Here is a 14,667-nt window from a genome sequence, read left to right as displayed (position 1 = left end):
ACTGGAGTGGGTTGCCATTTCCTTCTCCAATGCATGAAAGTGAAAAGTGAAAGTGAAGTCGCTCAGTCACGTCTGACTCTTAGGGACCCAATGGACTGCAGCCTACCAGGCTGCTCTGTCCATGGGATTTTCCAGGCAAGAGTACTGGAGTGGGGTGCCATCGCCTTCTCCGTCATGCGTCCCCAGTCACTAATAAAAGATTCCTCCGAGGCCCAGGAGTGATGCACCAGGGAGGCAGGGAGGTGAGGGATCCAGGCCAGATTCAGACTACCTGTGTCCTTCCCCTTCTTTATAATGTATTGCCAGCCTGGCCTTAGTAGTTATTTAGCTTCCTCAAGCCTCAGTTTCCTCATCGTAAAATGGGAATAATAAAATGGTACCTTCCTCTTAAGGTTTTTATGAAGACTAATTTAGTGATAATAGTTCTTAAGAGTATAAAACAGTTGAAATTTGCTATCGTTCTCAAACATAGGAGGCCCTCAATCCATGTAAAGTTTCAGTCATAGTATTGTCTTCAACTTTGAGAACCATGTTTCCTTCTTTGCATTGATGGTCAAGCATCTCAGAGCTTTTTTTTCTTCTATAACATTCTTTGGCTAGATTTTACTTACTCCTTTTATTTTATTTGATGATAAGAATTTGGCCTTATTGTATACTGGGCTTTTATTGTAAGCTACTTCTGACATTTTGGAGGCCCGTGCATAAGTGTGTTTGTATAAACACAGACACACCTACCACATACAAAGGCTTCCCGAAGAGGACCTAAAACTCCATTTCACTTCTCAGCCCGTACTGAAGCCCCTGGTGAGGTTTCAGTGCTACTAATAACCAAGTGAATGCCACTGAAAAATCTTTTAAAATTATTTTTCCCCAAGTGGTAGCCTTCACTCAGACCTATGATTTTGGTTTCAGGAACTTTGCTGCCACAATCCCACGGCCCTTCTCAGTTCGTTATGACCCATACACTCAACGGATTGAGGTCTTGGACAACACCCAGCAACTTAAGATTTTGGCTGACTCTATCAGTAGTAAGTAACATACACCCTTTGAGGCCATTCTTTCACAGAGGACTGTGTTTTCTTACCTTCATCAGAGGAATAGTAAGAAATGTATTAAATATTTAAGAAAAGCATTTCCAGGGAAGCCACTGACTTATTGAGAGAGAAAAACTTAGCAATAAAAAGCCAGAATTGCCCTGAGTGTCCTTTCTGCTTTGACCTTCCTAGATCCCACCCCATCTCCTACGACGCACCTTTGCATTTTCACCCCTTTCCCTCTAAGTGTCCACTGGACCTTACTCTGTCTGGAATACAAGCTCCTAAGGATAGATTTTATCTACTTTATCAACCACAGAGTAGTTCATCCATTGGTCTTTTATTTTTTCTGGACAATAAGAATATTATAATAGTTGTTCTTCAAAAGTCATTGTGCTATTATGTTCATCTCCCGATTCTTTCTAGCCTTCAAATTCCCCTCGAGCAACACTGACCAGCTCTTAGTTCCCATGCTTTCCCCTGGCCTTTGCCCATACAGTTTTTGTTTAAAATACTCTCTTTACCACTCCCATTTAGGGACCCCATCCCAGTTCATCTTTTAATCGTTCATACATGTCTCTTCTTAGGGTAAGCCTGGTTTGGGTGTCCCTGCTAGATCTTGGCCTTCCCATAGATCCCTCTCTCAGAGCACTTATCATAATTATTTTATTTTATTTTTATTTTATAATTGTTTGCTTGTCTGTCTCCCCAACTAGACTTGAGCAGAGGGCCATGTTAGGTTTGCTGTCAAATCCCCAGCAGTTAGCCATAATTCCTAAAAATCGTATTAGGTACTCAAGAGCTATTGAATGAATGGACAAAACCACCGAAGGATCAAGCTTAAAGGGAGAAGTTCTAGTCCAAGGGGTGGGGAGTTTCTCTCTGGAAAAATGTGCTAACAAAGGCCAGAAGGGCTGGTGGACTTGGCGTATCCCTCTCTACACCTGTGATGTTGCCTGAGGCCACTGCTAATATGTAGAACTAGCCCATTATACTCGTTCCCATCAGGGATGGCCTCCCTCCCATAATGAGCCATTTTGATAAAGTCCAAGGCTGATTCCCTCCCATAGATGCCATCTTGAACCCTCAGCTGGAATAATCTGTTCACCAAAGAGGCCAGCCAAGGACTCTGGAGGCTGGGGTGTGAGAGAGAAGGGTTAGGCCATAGCTGTTTTTTCTTTCTCTCTTTCTCATTTCCCCTGAGAAAGCAAAAATTATTTCAAAGACTATTATTTATAAGAGGTTTCTAAAAAATCACTGAATAACAGATTTAGGGACTGGAGGGTCCTTAGAGTTTTGTGACCTTTATGAGGCCCCATCATCTCTATACTGTTCTCAGGATCTAGGCAGGAATAAGGCTGGTCTCTCTCCAAGTCCCCTTCCACTTCTATGAAGAGTCTGTGTCCTTGTGACCCCATGGCATGTGAGAACCTGGCATGAATGAAAGTGACTCCATCTTACTTAGTCTGGTGATCTGGCAATGTAGGCTGAGTTATCTGCTTAGACCATGCCTTCTCAAACCTCGTGTGCCTCAGAATCACTTGGAGAGCTAGTTAGAAATGAATAGTCCTGAGTTGTACTCCCAGACTAAATTCCCTGAGTGTGTGATATGAGTCAGGGATTTGTATTTGTAATGAAGCCCCAGGGAATTCTGACATGGAGTGGGGATGGGGGGCTATGTGAACCCTACTTTTAGGTTCTGTGGCTTAGCCCCTTGAGAGCATCTGTGGATGGTCATGTGAAGAGGAATCAGAAAAGCTAATGATTTCCCTGGGGAGAAGACTATTAACTCTTTCCCTGAGAAATAGACTATGGAAAGAGGAAGCTTAATTACATTAATAGCTCTTTAGCACTTCCTACAACTTGGAATCATCTGTAATGGCTCAGATTTTATCACCCTAACTAAGCTGTCAGCTCCTTGAAGGTTGGGGAGTACCTAGTGTATTCACCCACCCCACTGATTCCCTAGACTTTTACACACTGAAGACACTTGAAGGGTGTTTGTTCACAGTATGAGTGACTCCTTTGTTTTTCTTTGTAGGTGAAGTTGAAATCCTTTGCAGTGCCCTCCAGAAATTAAAGTGAAGTCACGGACAGAACCTAAACTGAGAATCTCTTGATGGAAATCCACAAGAGATCTACTTCTTTTATTTCATCTTAAAAAGTGTAAAAAACAAGCCTTAATTCAAAATGACAGCTTTAAATGTTTTCTAGAGCAAGATGGTAGGTCAACAAACAAAATCATCCGAAATGACAGCATATTAATAAAACCCAAAAGCATAATGGTGGATCTTTTGGGGTCATCTGTGATTTAGAGATGATAATCTCATACTCTTAATTGAATTAAAAATCAATAACCTGTCACATTTCATCAAAGTTAATGAAAATTTTGGACCTGTTTTATTCAGCCTTCCTAAATACTTTCATTATTTGCTGTAGAGAATTCCTAAAGGGACATATATCCCTCATTGTGAAACACAAGCCTATCAGAATTGAATTTCTGGATTTAATATAAATTTTAACCTACAAAAGTCATTTTCTGTTTCAGAGAACTATGATTCTACTTACTGCTTTGTTATTTTGCTTATGTAGATTTTCTTTAACTCAGAAGCCTATTAAAATCAATACAGATATTAAAGTTCATAGTATAATATCAAAATATTTCTGTATGTTTTATTATCATCATAAACACTGGTATGGAAGGTGGTAGAACTTTCCATCTGATTCAACTTGCAGTATCATTTTCCAATCAATTGTCAAGTCTGTTTTGGGAGACATTTTGAAGACATTTAAGATGCAATGCCTTGCCTGGAAAATCCCATGGGCGAAGGAGCCAGGTGGGCTTCAGTCCATGGGATTGCTAAGAGTTGGACACGACTGAGCGACTTCACTTTCACTTTTCACTTTCATGCATTGGAGAAGGAAATGGCAACCCACTCCAGTGTTCTTGCCTGGAGAATCCCAGGGACGGGGGAGCCTGGTGGGCTGTCGTCTATGGGGTCGCACAGAGTTGGACACGACTGAAGTGACTTAGCAGCAGCAAGATGCAGTGCATACATGCTAAGTCACTTCAGTCATGTCTGACTTTTTGCAACCCCATGGACTGTAGCCCACCAGGTCCCTCTGTTCATGGGTTTCTTCAGGCAAGAATACTGGAGTGGGTTGCCATTTCTTCCTCCAGGGGATCTTCCTGACCCAGGGATAGAATCCAAGTCTCTTAAGTTTCCTCCATTGGCAGGTGGATTCTTTACCACTAGCACCACCTGAGAAGCCCCTTTAAGATGCAATAGATGTTAATTAAAATCTCAGCTGGTAGATTTTCAGTAAATACTCATTGAATGAATACATTATTAAACAGCAAATCTTCAACAAATGTGAGAATTTTAAATACATTAAGAAAAACTTTAGCAGTTTCTCAATTTTGTAGTTTCTTGAAATGAAATAATCCTCTCATTGCCCTAGAAATATATTAGCTGGATAAACTTGTAACATGAAAGAATGATCAGAGTTTCAGATTTCCCACCCATTGCAGGGGATCACTGTGATAATCTAAGTCAAGTCTGGGCAGTTGACAGAGTTTGACGTTTGTTGGTTGTGCATGTTATGTGACTATACAAATATAAGAAACAGTGGGGAAAAAAGCAGGGTCTTAAAAGCTTTGCTTTGAAATTCTCACACCACTTTTTCATGGGAATAGTTAAATCGTCAATGATTTTTTTTTAATACTTCTGCAAGTATGCCTCTCAGACCAGTTGTATTATTATCAACAGTAAATCCTAGGCACAATCCCAGCCTTGTTGTCCAGTCACATCCGACTCTTTGCAACCCCATGGACTGAAGCATGCCAGGCTACCCTCTCCTTCACAATCTCCCTGAGTTTGCTCAAACTCATGTCCACTGAGAGTCAGTGATACCATTCAACCATCTCATCCTCTGCCCCACCCTCCCTTCTTCTCCTTCCCTCACTTTTCCCCAGCGTTAGGGTCTTTACCCAAATAGAATATCTGGGGATGGGACACAGAGACCTGTGTTTTTAAGCACTCCAGTTTATTCTCTTATGCCCAGCCAATCTACTGGGTACCTTAAGTTTGAGAAGCCCTGATTTCTGGTGATCAGTTCTGCCGCTTGCTAATGATGTCACCTTGCATAAGTCACTTCTCCTCTTTGGACCTCGGTTTTACTCTGACAATGAGGAGTTAAACTAGATGAATCAAGATCCCTTCCAGCCTTGAAATATAATTCAAATGCTAACATGTGTCTTTAAACAGCTGTCACTAATCTACTAATAGGGTGTAATAATACCCGCCCAAGTATGCCAGATGGGTGGAAAGAACAATTTGGTCTGAATGTGCCTGAGGTTTCATTGCTTTGAAAGGGGGATTTTCTTTTCTCTATTTCCTCATGTCTTTGAAGAACTCACTGACAAGCTCTGATTCTAAAACTGGAAGTGGACTTTTTCTCTGGTGTTCATCTAGGGTTCAAATACCCTGCAAAGGAACTATTTTGATAACTATTGTTTTGCTCTGCTCAGTTGCTAAGTTGTGTCCCATGCTTTGCAACCCCAAGGACTGTAGCCCACCAGGTTACTCTGTTCATGGGATTTTCCAGGCGATAATACTGGAGTGGGTTGCCTTTTCCTTCTCCAAACTGTTTCTTTACTTCACGTTAAATGTAAGTTAGAACATTTGTTGATTTTGGTACTGAAATATTATAAAGTATTTTATACTGTATATTTTAGTGATTTTTAGTCCTACTGAAGATAATTTAGTGTGTTCTAAGTGAACGCTTAGGCAGGAATAAATTATGTACTGGATGGAAGCTAGTCTCTGAAATTTTCATGTGTTACTCAGTACTTAGCTTTTTTCATCTGGATATAAAAGGTACAGCAATTGGATTCAGTATATTTCCATGTGTGAGTACTATTATTTGTTCAATACACAGTAAATAAGCAGTTTTAAAGAAAACAATAGTAATGTTTTACTGACAGCTAATCTTGCTATGTCCAAACAAAAGAAATATATGAAAGAATATTAAAACTGTAGTATTAGTGTTCAGTAGGTTTCTGAAAGGAGGAAACTAAATTTTAATTCTAAATTTCTAAGTTATATCATTTAGTTGTGCTTCAGAGAATCTACCACTAAAATATCATCTTCATGAAGTCAAGAACTTTTATTATCTTTTTCACCAACTGAAAAACCTTGGCATGTTACACATGGTAGATGCTCAATACTCTTTAATCTTTAAAACTTTTTCTGAGTTTAATCACAAGGAGTGTAGTGAGACTGTCTCTCACAAATAAACTATTTTGCAAGAAAAATTTGAGAACAACTGAACTTGTGATTTCCCCTTTTAAAATCTATTGAAAAATATTATTCTAAGCTATGACTTTTTAAAAGAAAAATATCATCTCCTGTTTAGGTTATGGCTAGGTAGTTTGTATCTTACACTGCTTCAACAACTGACATTTAGAAATGCTTGTCCTGTGGGAGAGGGTGAGGGTGGGATGGTTTGGGAGAATGGCAATGAAACATGTATATTATCATATGTGAAACGAATCGCCAGTTCAGGGTCGATGCATGTTACAGGATGCTCAGGGCTGGTATGCGGGGATGACCCAGAGGGAGGATGGGAGGGGGCTTAGGGAGGGGGAACTCATGTACATCTGGGGCAGATTCATGTCAATGTGTGGCAAAACCAACCTATATAATATTGTAAAATAATTAGCCTCCAATAAAAATAAAAATAGAAATGCTTGTTGTTGCTTAGTTGCTAAGTCATGTCCAACTCTTTTGCAACCCCCTGGACTGTAGCCTGCCAGGCTCCTTTGTCCATGAAGTTTCCCAGGCAAGAATACCGGAGTGGTTTGCATTTCCTTCTCCAGGGGATTTTCCCCACCCAGAGACTGAAGCTGCATCTCCTGCTTGGCAGATGGATTCTTTACTGTCTATACCACCAGGGAAGACCTTGGAAGTAGTTCAGTTCAGTTCAGTTCAGTTGCTCAGTCATGTCTGACTCTCCACGACCCCATGAATCACAGCACGCCAGGCCTCCCTGTCCATCACGAACTCCCGGAGTTCATTCAAACTCATGTCCACATAAATGTCAATTAATAAAGGGGACAAAAATGCATTGGTGAAACTTCAGAGTTATCCCCAGTGGGGCTGAAATGGTCAGAAAGCAATAAGTGACTTGTCTAAAGATTGCAAAAAATCCCCGGAGACAAAATAAGAAAGTTTAGTAAAATGTGGACTTTTCAAAATTAGAAGGAAAAAATGTGATCAAAACTTTCCCTTCTCAATGAAGTATGCACACACACACACACACACACACACACACACACACACACAATCACTGCCTTTGAATAGCTTTCCCATTCAGTTTCAAAAACTATAAGCCATAGTAGATTTGATACATATTAGAAATGAAACTAGTAGTTTTTGTGCCTTGAATTTTTACCTCATTTATACTCTTAACTTTGCTAGCTTCAAGGAACAGTTTTACCATTTCATCTGTAGTAAGCACAATTATTTTAAAAGAATAAGTTCAGAATGATAAGCAATTGCAGAGAAAATTGATTCTAGCTCTCCAGGGTCTATACAACTCATCTATAACATTATTTATGATTGTTCAGGGCTACTCTTTAACAATATTTGTTTTGTATGTCTCTTGCACACTGTTTCTTTTATGACAACAATCTGAGTAATAGAACACCTATGAAAAATAAAGAGACAAAATGTACTTCACTGAGAGATGTACCCAAAAGGAGATGCTACTGCAAGAAGAATAATACTTGCTTGTTTTTAGGTCTGTCTAAATGGGTAAAACGTGAATGGTGATTCATGTGAACTGCAGTGTGTAATTTTTCTCAGATCATCTTTAGGAGGTAGGTGATGCCCCCAAATCAGTTTCTTTCATTGAAGTTATTAAAATTAGTACATGCTTTGGATGTCTTCTGTTTATTCTTCCCAGAAGCAAATTAAAGACTATCTATTAAAGAAGAAATAAACTTTAAGTCTTCTCTGAGGCTTCTTTATTCCTACAGGTTTTCAAAAAATGTCAGCTGCATCCTGTCTTTTTCTGCAATCACCTTTCAAATGGAGAGAGTGTTGGCAAAAGGCTTACTGTCATTGTTCCTTGTGAGTTGTCAGGGGAGAGTGGAGTTTAGACTTAGAAAGAAATGATAAGGAATGTACATTCCTTTGTTTTCAGTTTTTCCCTTATGGCTCTCTTTTAAAAAATGTGGCCCTTGGGTTTCTTTGAAAAGAAACTCATCCTATCATACACCCACACACACCATTCCATTGACCTCTAAGAGACTTTACAAAAGATGAGTTGGGGGCTGAGTTAAGGTCTCTACAGATAAAGGCACATAGGGCATATTTGGGGGTGGGAGAAGCATGTTTTAAAGCATTTCTTTGAGAGCCTCCAGCCATTGACACCACCCAGAATGAGAGATTCAGCTTGGAACAATAGCAGTACTTGCAAAGGGTAACTGTTGGCCTAGAAAGGCTTTAAATTGTCTCTAGCATCCAAATGCTCCTCCCACCCACCAGCACTAAAGCCGTGGAACCTTCTAAGTTCCATTTCTTTGGCCTAACAAAAAATCAAATTTCCAGACGAGAAATGAGGAATCTGAACCTTTCCCAAACTTCCCATCCTCAGAATGTCCTTGGGAAAGGGAGGGAGACAAGAGGCTCCTGTAAGAGTGTCATTTGGGGGAGAAAATAATTTCCCAGTGCACAGAGAAGTCTGGGATTACAAAATAGCAGATTACAGAACAGTGGTTTTATGAACATGAAGTGCCAGATAAGAGAAAATATGCCTGAGGTCGGAGTGGAGGAGTGCAAGCTAAAGTCACTCAGTTGTCTCTGACTCTGCAATCCTATGGACTCCTCTGTACTTGGAATTTTCCAGGCAAGAATACTGGAGCGGGTTGCCATTTCCTCCTGCAGGGGATCTTCCTGACCCAGGGCTTGAACTTGTCTCTTCTGTCTTCTGCATTGTCAGGCAGGTTCTTGACCACTTTAGCGCCACCTGGGAAGAAGGCGTAAGTGGAGGGAAAGGGCCCTACTTATCTAAGCCTCCCGAAGCTGAGTGTCTCAGCACCGCGGACAGCACCCACGCCCAGCTGGGGAATCACTGACCTGGAAGAGGATGGAAAACCTGAAGCCTATCATTTCACTGAGCAAAAGTAAGGAGAAGGGGGAAGAAAGTAGAGGAATAAGTACACAGATGAAGCCGCAATCTGTCTTGCTCACTACAGACTGAATAAATTTTGACTGGGTAAAGGCAAGGCAGGATGGACCAGTGGGTCATGGTCCCCTTGGCGACAATGCTTTAATACAGATGAAAGTCAGGTATCATATTTTTGTTAATGGTACACACCCACATCTGAGATCAGAAGACATAGCATCTTTCAGTAGCACTGCTCTGGTGACACCGATTCAAATGCCAGTTTTTCCATCAGGTTGAACCTACTTGGACAGACTCTTAATCTCCCTGAATTACAGTTTCCCTCTCTGTAAAATGGGGACGAGGTATGCTCACCTTATAAGATTACCACATAAATCAAATAACATATATTGTGTGTATAGGCACCTCTCAATCATTTTTAGTAACATTCTAACAATTTAAAATGTTTATTTATTGCTACTGTTCAGTGTCTAAGTTGACTCTTTGTGACCCCATGGACTGCAGCACACCAGGCTCCCCTCTCCTTCACTATATCCTGGAGTTTGCTCAGATTCACATCCATTGAGTCAATGACACTATCTAATCATCTCATCCTCTGCCATCCCCTTCTCCTTTTGCCCTCAATTTTCCCCAGGTTATTATGCTGACATAAAGCACAAATGAACTCCCATGAAATTTGGTTGTTATTATTATTATGGTTGTTTTGGTCAAATAATAAGATTGACCCATTTTTTCCAAAGAGATGGATAATTGTGGAAGTGCCCTACATAAAGACTATTTACTTTACACTTGAGAAAGGAGTTTGACTAAATCAGAATATAAATTTTTCAACACATTCCAAATCTATGTACACATATACATAAAAGTTTTGAACTATAAAATAATGAAATGTACGTCAACCCAAAGCTAAAGCTCTACCTTGTAAAAGATAACTTTGGAGATTGAAATGGAAGTTTCCTGTTCAAAGTTCAAAGCGTTGACTTTCACTCCTTTAATCCCATTTCTGCAATTCCCACATCATTGCCTGTTTTCTTTTTCCTTCTGGAGCTATGGCATTGCCAGCACTGTTTAAAACCATAACCTCCAAAAGCCAGCATTCACTCTTCTGCTAATACCACTTCTTTCTGCTGGGAATATCATATTGTGCTCAACAAGATGGTTAACATAAACAGAATTGAGATCATCATTCTCTAGGTATGTTGTTTTACTGAGGAACCAACACAAGGGAACTTAGCTTCACTCTGCTGCCCAGTTTTAAGATCACCTTGGGCAGGCTTTTTATCTTTCCAGGGGCAGGAAATAGAGATCATTTTTAAAGAATAAAATTAGCTGGTACTATGATCAAGCCATTTCACCCTCTGAACATTTTGCTCCAAAGTCAATCCAAGGAACAGCCAATGTAGAAGACCAGATGGAAATAACAATTCTTGCAGAATAGAATGAGTCCCTCAAAGATGTGGATGTTATAAGAAGGTATCCTTATAAAAGGATTATAGCATAAATGCCTCCAAAATTTGTCATTGGCTATATAGTTTGATAGAGGGAAGAGAGAACCAACCAGTATACCAGTATACAAAGCTTAAAAACTCAAATTTTATTGCACTTTCTGGGTTTAATTCAACAAGTATTTATTTGGCTGTCTACTTCCTGCTCAGCCCTGGTCCAGGCTCATTAAAATGATTACTGGGAGGGCAGTTCAGCAGTGCCTGTGTCCGTGGGCCCTCCACTGGAGTGTTGGTTTAGCTAGTATGCTTCCACCTCTGTACCATCCCATTTCCTGACCTCCTTTTCTCTTCCCTCTCAGGAGCCCACTGAACTGAAAGATATCACTTTCCATGGTTCAGTCCTAGATCAAACTCAGTTCAGATGGAACCAAAACATAGGCTCCACTTCTACTTTTTTAATTGGAGTATAATTGCTTTACAATGCTGTGTTAGTTTCTGTCGTATAACAACATGAATCAGCTGTATGTATACATATATCCCTTCCCTCTTGAGCATCCCCTCCCACCCCTCTAGGTCACCACAGATCATCGAATTGAACTCTCATTGCTACATAGCAGCTTCCCACTAGCTATATATTTTATACTTAGTAGTGTATATATGTCATTTTAAGGGGTTCAAACCTCACTGACCCAAAGATCCAGTTTTTATTTGACAAAATTAAAGTTGCGTCCCCCGGACTTACAGGCCAGGGCAGTGCATTTTAAGCCAATCCCAAATTCATTCCACCCTGAAACTTTCAGGATCAGGGCTTGGGGTTTGCGAGTAAAGCAGGAAAGGGCCATGTGGCTTTTCTGCCTGAGCTGGGAATGGTGCTGGAGGAGGAATCAGAGGAGGCAGGCTAAGAGGGTAGGAGGCATCAACATCTTTTTAATTCTCAAGGGGAGATAGTACTAGCAGGAAGTGGAAAGACTTTCAGATTCACCCTGACAATTGACACATGGTTGGGAAGGTGCTGAAACGCGGCACTCAGACTTTAATTAGCCCTCCTGCAAGTGGGTTAATTAAAACCAATTCCAGTACCATAGCTCCGTTTTACTGCTTTACCCGTTTTACTGCAATATGGGCTGGCTGCTGTTGGCCTTAAACATCCACGCGTTGATGTCGGCCAGGACCATGGATAGCTGCCATCCCTAGGTCCTTCTGTCCTCCCAGCCCTGGGCAGTCTCCAGTTCCACCGGGGAGGACCAGGACTGTGGCTATCGGAATCGACTTCCTCTTGCTCAGCTCCCTCCCCACCCACCCCCGCGACTTCTGGGAGCCTGGAGTCAGGCCTTGAGCTAAGAGCCCTATGAAGGGTCTAAGCCAGAGGGCCAAGAAAGGGGCACCCCCCTGAGTACCCAAGTCTGCAGCGCTGGGAGTTCAGCTTCCGCATCAGAGAGGCAGCACCCAGGGAGATGACAGAGGAGGAGAAGGCGGCCACGGGACCCAGGAGACGTCAGGGCGGAGGTGATCTTACTTTTCTCCCCGAAGGAGGGCGACTGGTTTGTCAAAGACAGCCCAAGCCCTCTAGGTACCCCTTCCCTTTCAAGTGAGGGAAGGGAGGGAGATGTGTTAGAAGCATCTCTGCACAGTGGAGCTGAGATTTCCCAGGACGGTAAGTTGAATCTCCCCATTTCCCCCTCCACTTCCAGTCTCTACTCCCTGGAAACGCGGCGCTTTGGGGGGAGGGGTGGCTAGATGTGGAATTCTCTCCGTATTAGTCTTGCATCTCAGTGTCCCCATTTCACCAGTCACTGGGTGGTCTCCACATTCCCTCCCTCCTCTCTTTCCAGATCTTGCCATCCCGAGGTCCTGTAGAAAGAGCTGAGAGGAAGGTCGGGTTACCAGGGCCCGGCTGGGGGTTGAAGTCTGGAGGTCCTGACCTTTTGTAGGAAGGTAGGGAGGGGATTTGAGATCCTTCTGCTTCAGATTGGTCTTCTCTGCTGGCTTCCATTCTAAGTGTAGAGGCAGAGGTCAAGGAGAAAAGTCTTCCTCTCCATCCAAGACCGAGGAAGCTTTCTACAGATACCGTCTTTGTTAAGGAGCCAGAGCTTGCTTTGTGTGTGTGTGGTTGGCTTTGTGTGTGTGTGGTTGGTGGGTGTGTGGCAGAAAGCACGGGAGGCATATTTCAATCCGACTGAGCAGCATCTTCTAAGGTTTTGATCCCTGTGAATCCCCAGAGTGCCCCGGGCTGACCCGGGAGACAAGTCAGGGTTGAAGGCTGGACCTATGACAAGGTTGAGGGGGCGGGGAGAAACGATGGAGGAGCCGGGAGGGAAGATGCCCCCTGGTGTCAGAATGGGAATGCAGGCACACAATATTGCCTTTGGGGATTTATAATTTAAATTATTGCTAGTATTAGTTGTGAGTATCTCACCTAGAATCAGAAGCAGGAATTATTTGTGGAAGGGGGTCTGGGACTCTGAAAAGTAAATATTTAGTTATGTTTTATCTGGGTGGTTGGGGGTTGGAGGGAATTCCAACCACCTGACACCTTCAGGCAAGTGCTAAATGCACTAAAAAGATGAACTGGGCAGTGTAAAAAAATATACCAACATGATTTCTATAGCACTTTTTGTATTAACAAATATTTTGAAGTAAGCCAAATGTCCAACAATAAGAGATTGTTTAGACAAATCATAACCTATATACTGGAATATTGTACTGGTGCGGGGGCGGGGGTGGTGGTTTAGTCACTCCATCATATCCGACTCTCATGACCCCATGGACTGTACCCTGCCAGGTTCCTCTGTCCATGGAATTTCCCAGGCAAGAATACTCGAGTGGGTTAATAACGTTAATCATATCCTTTTTGTTTGTTTTCTCTTTTTTTTTTACTTTTTTAAAAAAATTTATTTTAATTGGAGGCTAAACACTTTACAATATTATATTGGAATATATATATATATAAGAACAAAAGAACAAAAGCACTCTCTGACCTCTATCCCAGCCTCAGTAGTAACCCTAACCACGGGTGACATTCTGCTGCTCACAAGTCTTTTTTTTTTTTCTTTTTTCTTGTAATCATAAAAAGGAGAATATTCTCCTTAAAGAAGATTTTGGGGGGGCATCTCAAAAGAAAATGAGGTGAATCTATAAAAACTATCAGGGAATCCTAGGAGGTGTGGTTAAGTGAAAAAAATAAAAGCATGATCATGTTTTAATTAAAATAAAAGCTGTCAATGGTGTGTATGCCTGTATTTAGCCTACAGGTATATTTTTTATACTCACAGAGGGAAAAGAAAGATTTTTGAGCACGAGAATGTTACCAGTGGTTAGAGTTATTACAGAGACTGGGATAGGGGTCAGAGACTGCTCTTGTTCTTTACCTTATATAGTAGTTTTAAGAAAAGAAAAAAAATGATGTGATTAAAGACAATTTCAACTTTGTTTTTCTGTTGTTTTTATTCTCATTATTTCAGTATTTTCTGTAATAAACAAATACCACTGAAATGAGAAAGAAACAAGCACACAAAGATGTCAATTACTGATACATCTCTCTCTTTCAGTCCTTGGAAACAAAAATCCTCTGTCTAGAATCAAAATTTACTCCCAAGGCTAGGGGAGCTTTGTCCCAGCTGGAAATTTACATGAATATGACATTTCTAAGTCCAGTGTCAGCCTGTCTATTGATGACTTAAAACAAGAGCTCAAAAATATGCATGTTCACCCAGAGGCTTATCATTGAATTTTTCTATTCATACTTTCTGAATCAAAACTGAGTGGAGATGCCACTGGATTGGCTATGCTCACTAACTTTATCTCCTTTTAAAGATAGTTCCTGGAATTGCCGAGTGCTATCTACTCAAAACTTTGTTCTTGTAAAGAAGACAGCAGAACATAGTGATTAAACAAGGGCACTGAAGTCAGACTGAACCTTGGGTTTTCCCATTCACTGAATATATGGCCTCAAACAAATTATTACCACTTGTGTTTCTGCTCCCTCATCAGTATGT

At 41.2% G+C, this 14,667-nt stretch overlaps 1 protein-coding gene across 1 annotated transcript in view; it reads left to right on the top strand.

Moving 5' to 3' along the window:
* Positions 1-5,943, top strand: part of PAH (phenylalanine hydroxylase) — an 84,693-nt gene extending 78,750 nt beyond the window's left edge. Inside the window, exons 12-13 of the mRNA XM_055396355.2 lie at positions 913-1,028; positions 3,076-5,943. Of these exons, the coding sequence (XP_055252330.2) occupies positions 913-1,028; positions 3,076-3,119 (160 nt within the window). The 3' untranslated portion in view covers positions 3,120-5,943. The remainder of the gene's footprint in view (positions 1-912; positions 1,029-3,075) is intronic.
* Positions 5,944-14,667: the final 8,724 nt, after the last annotated feature.

This window comes from Moschus berezovskii, chromosome 6, assembly GCF_049115385.1.
Source record: "Moschus berezovskii isolate FMDL1 chromosome 6, NW_MosBer_1.0, whole genome shotgun sequence".
NCBI classification, from domain to species: Eukaryota; Metazoa; Chordata; class Mammalia; order Artiodactyla; family Moschidae; genus Moschus; species Moschus berezovskii.
This window is presented reverse-complemented; position numbering and strand designations above follow the sequence as displayed.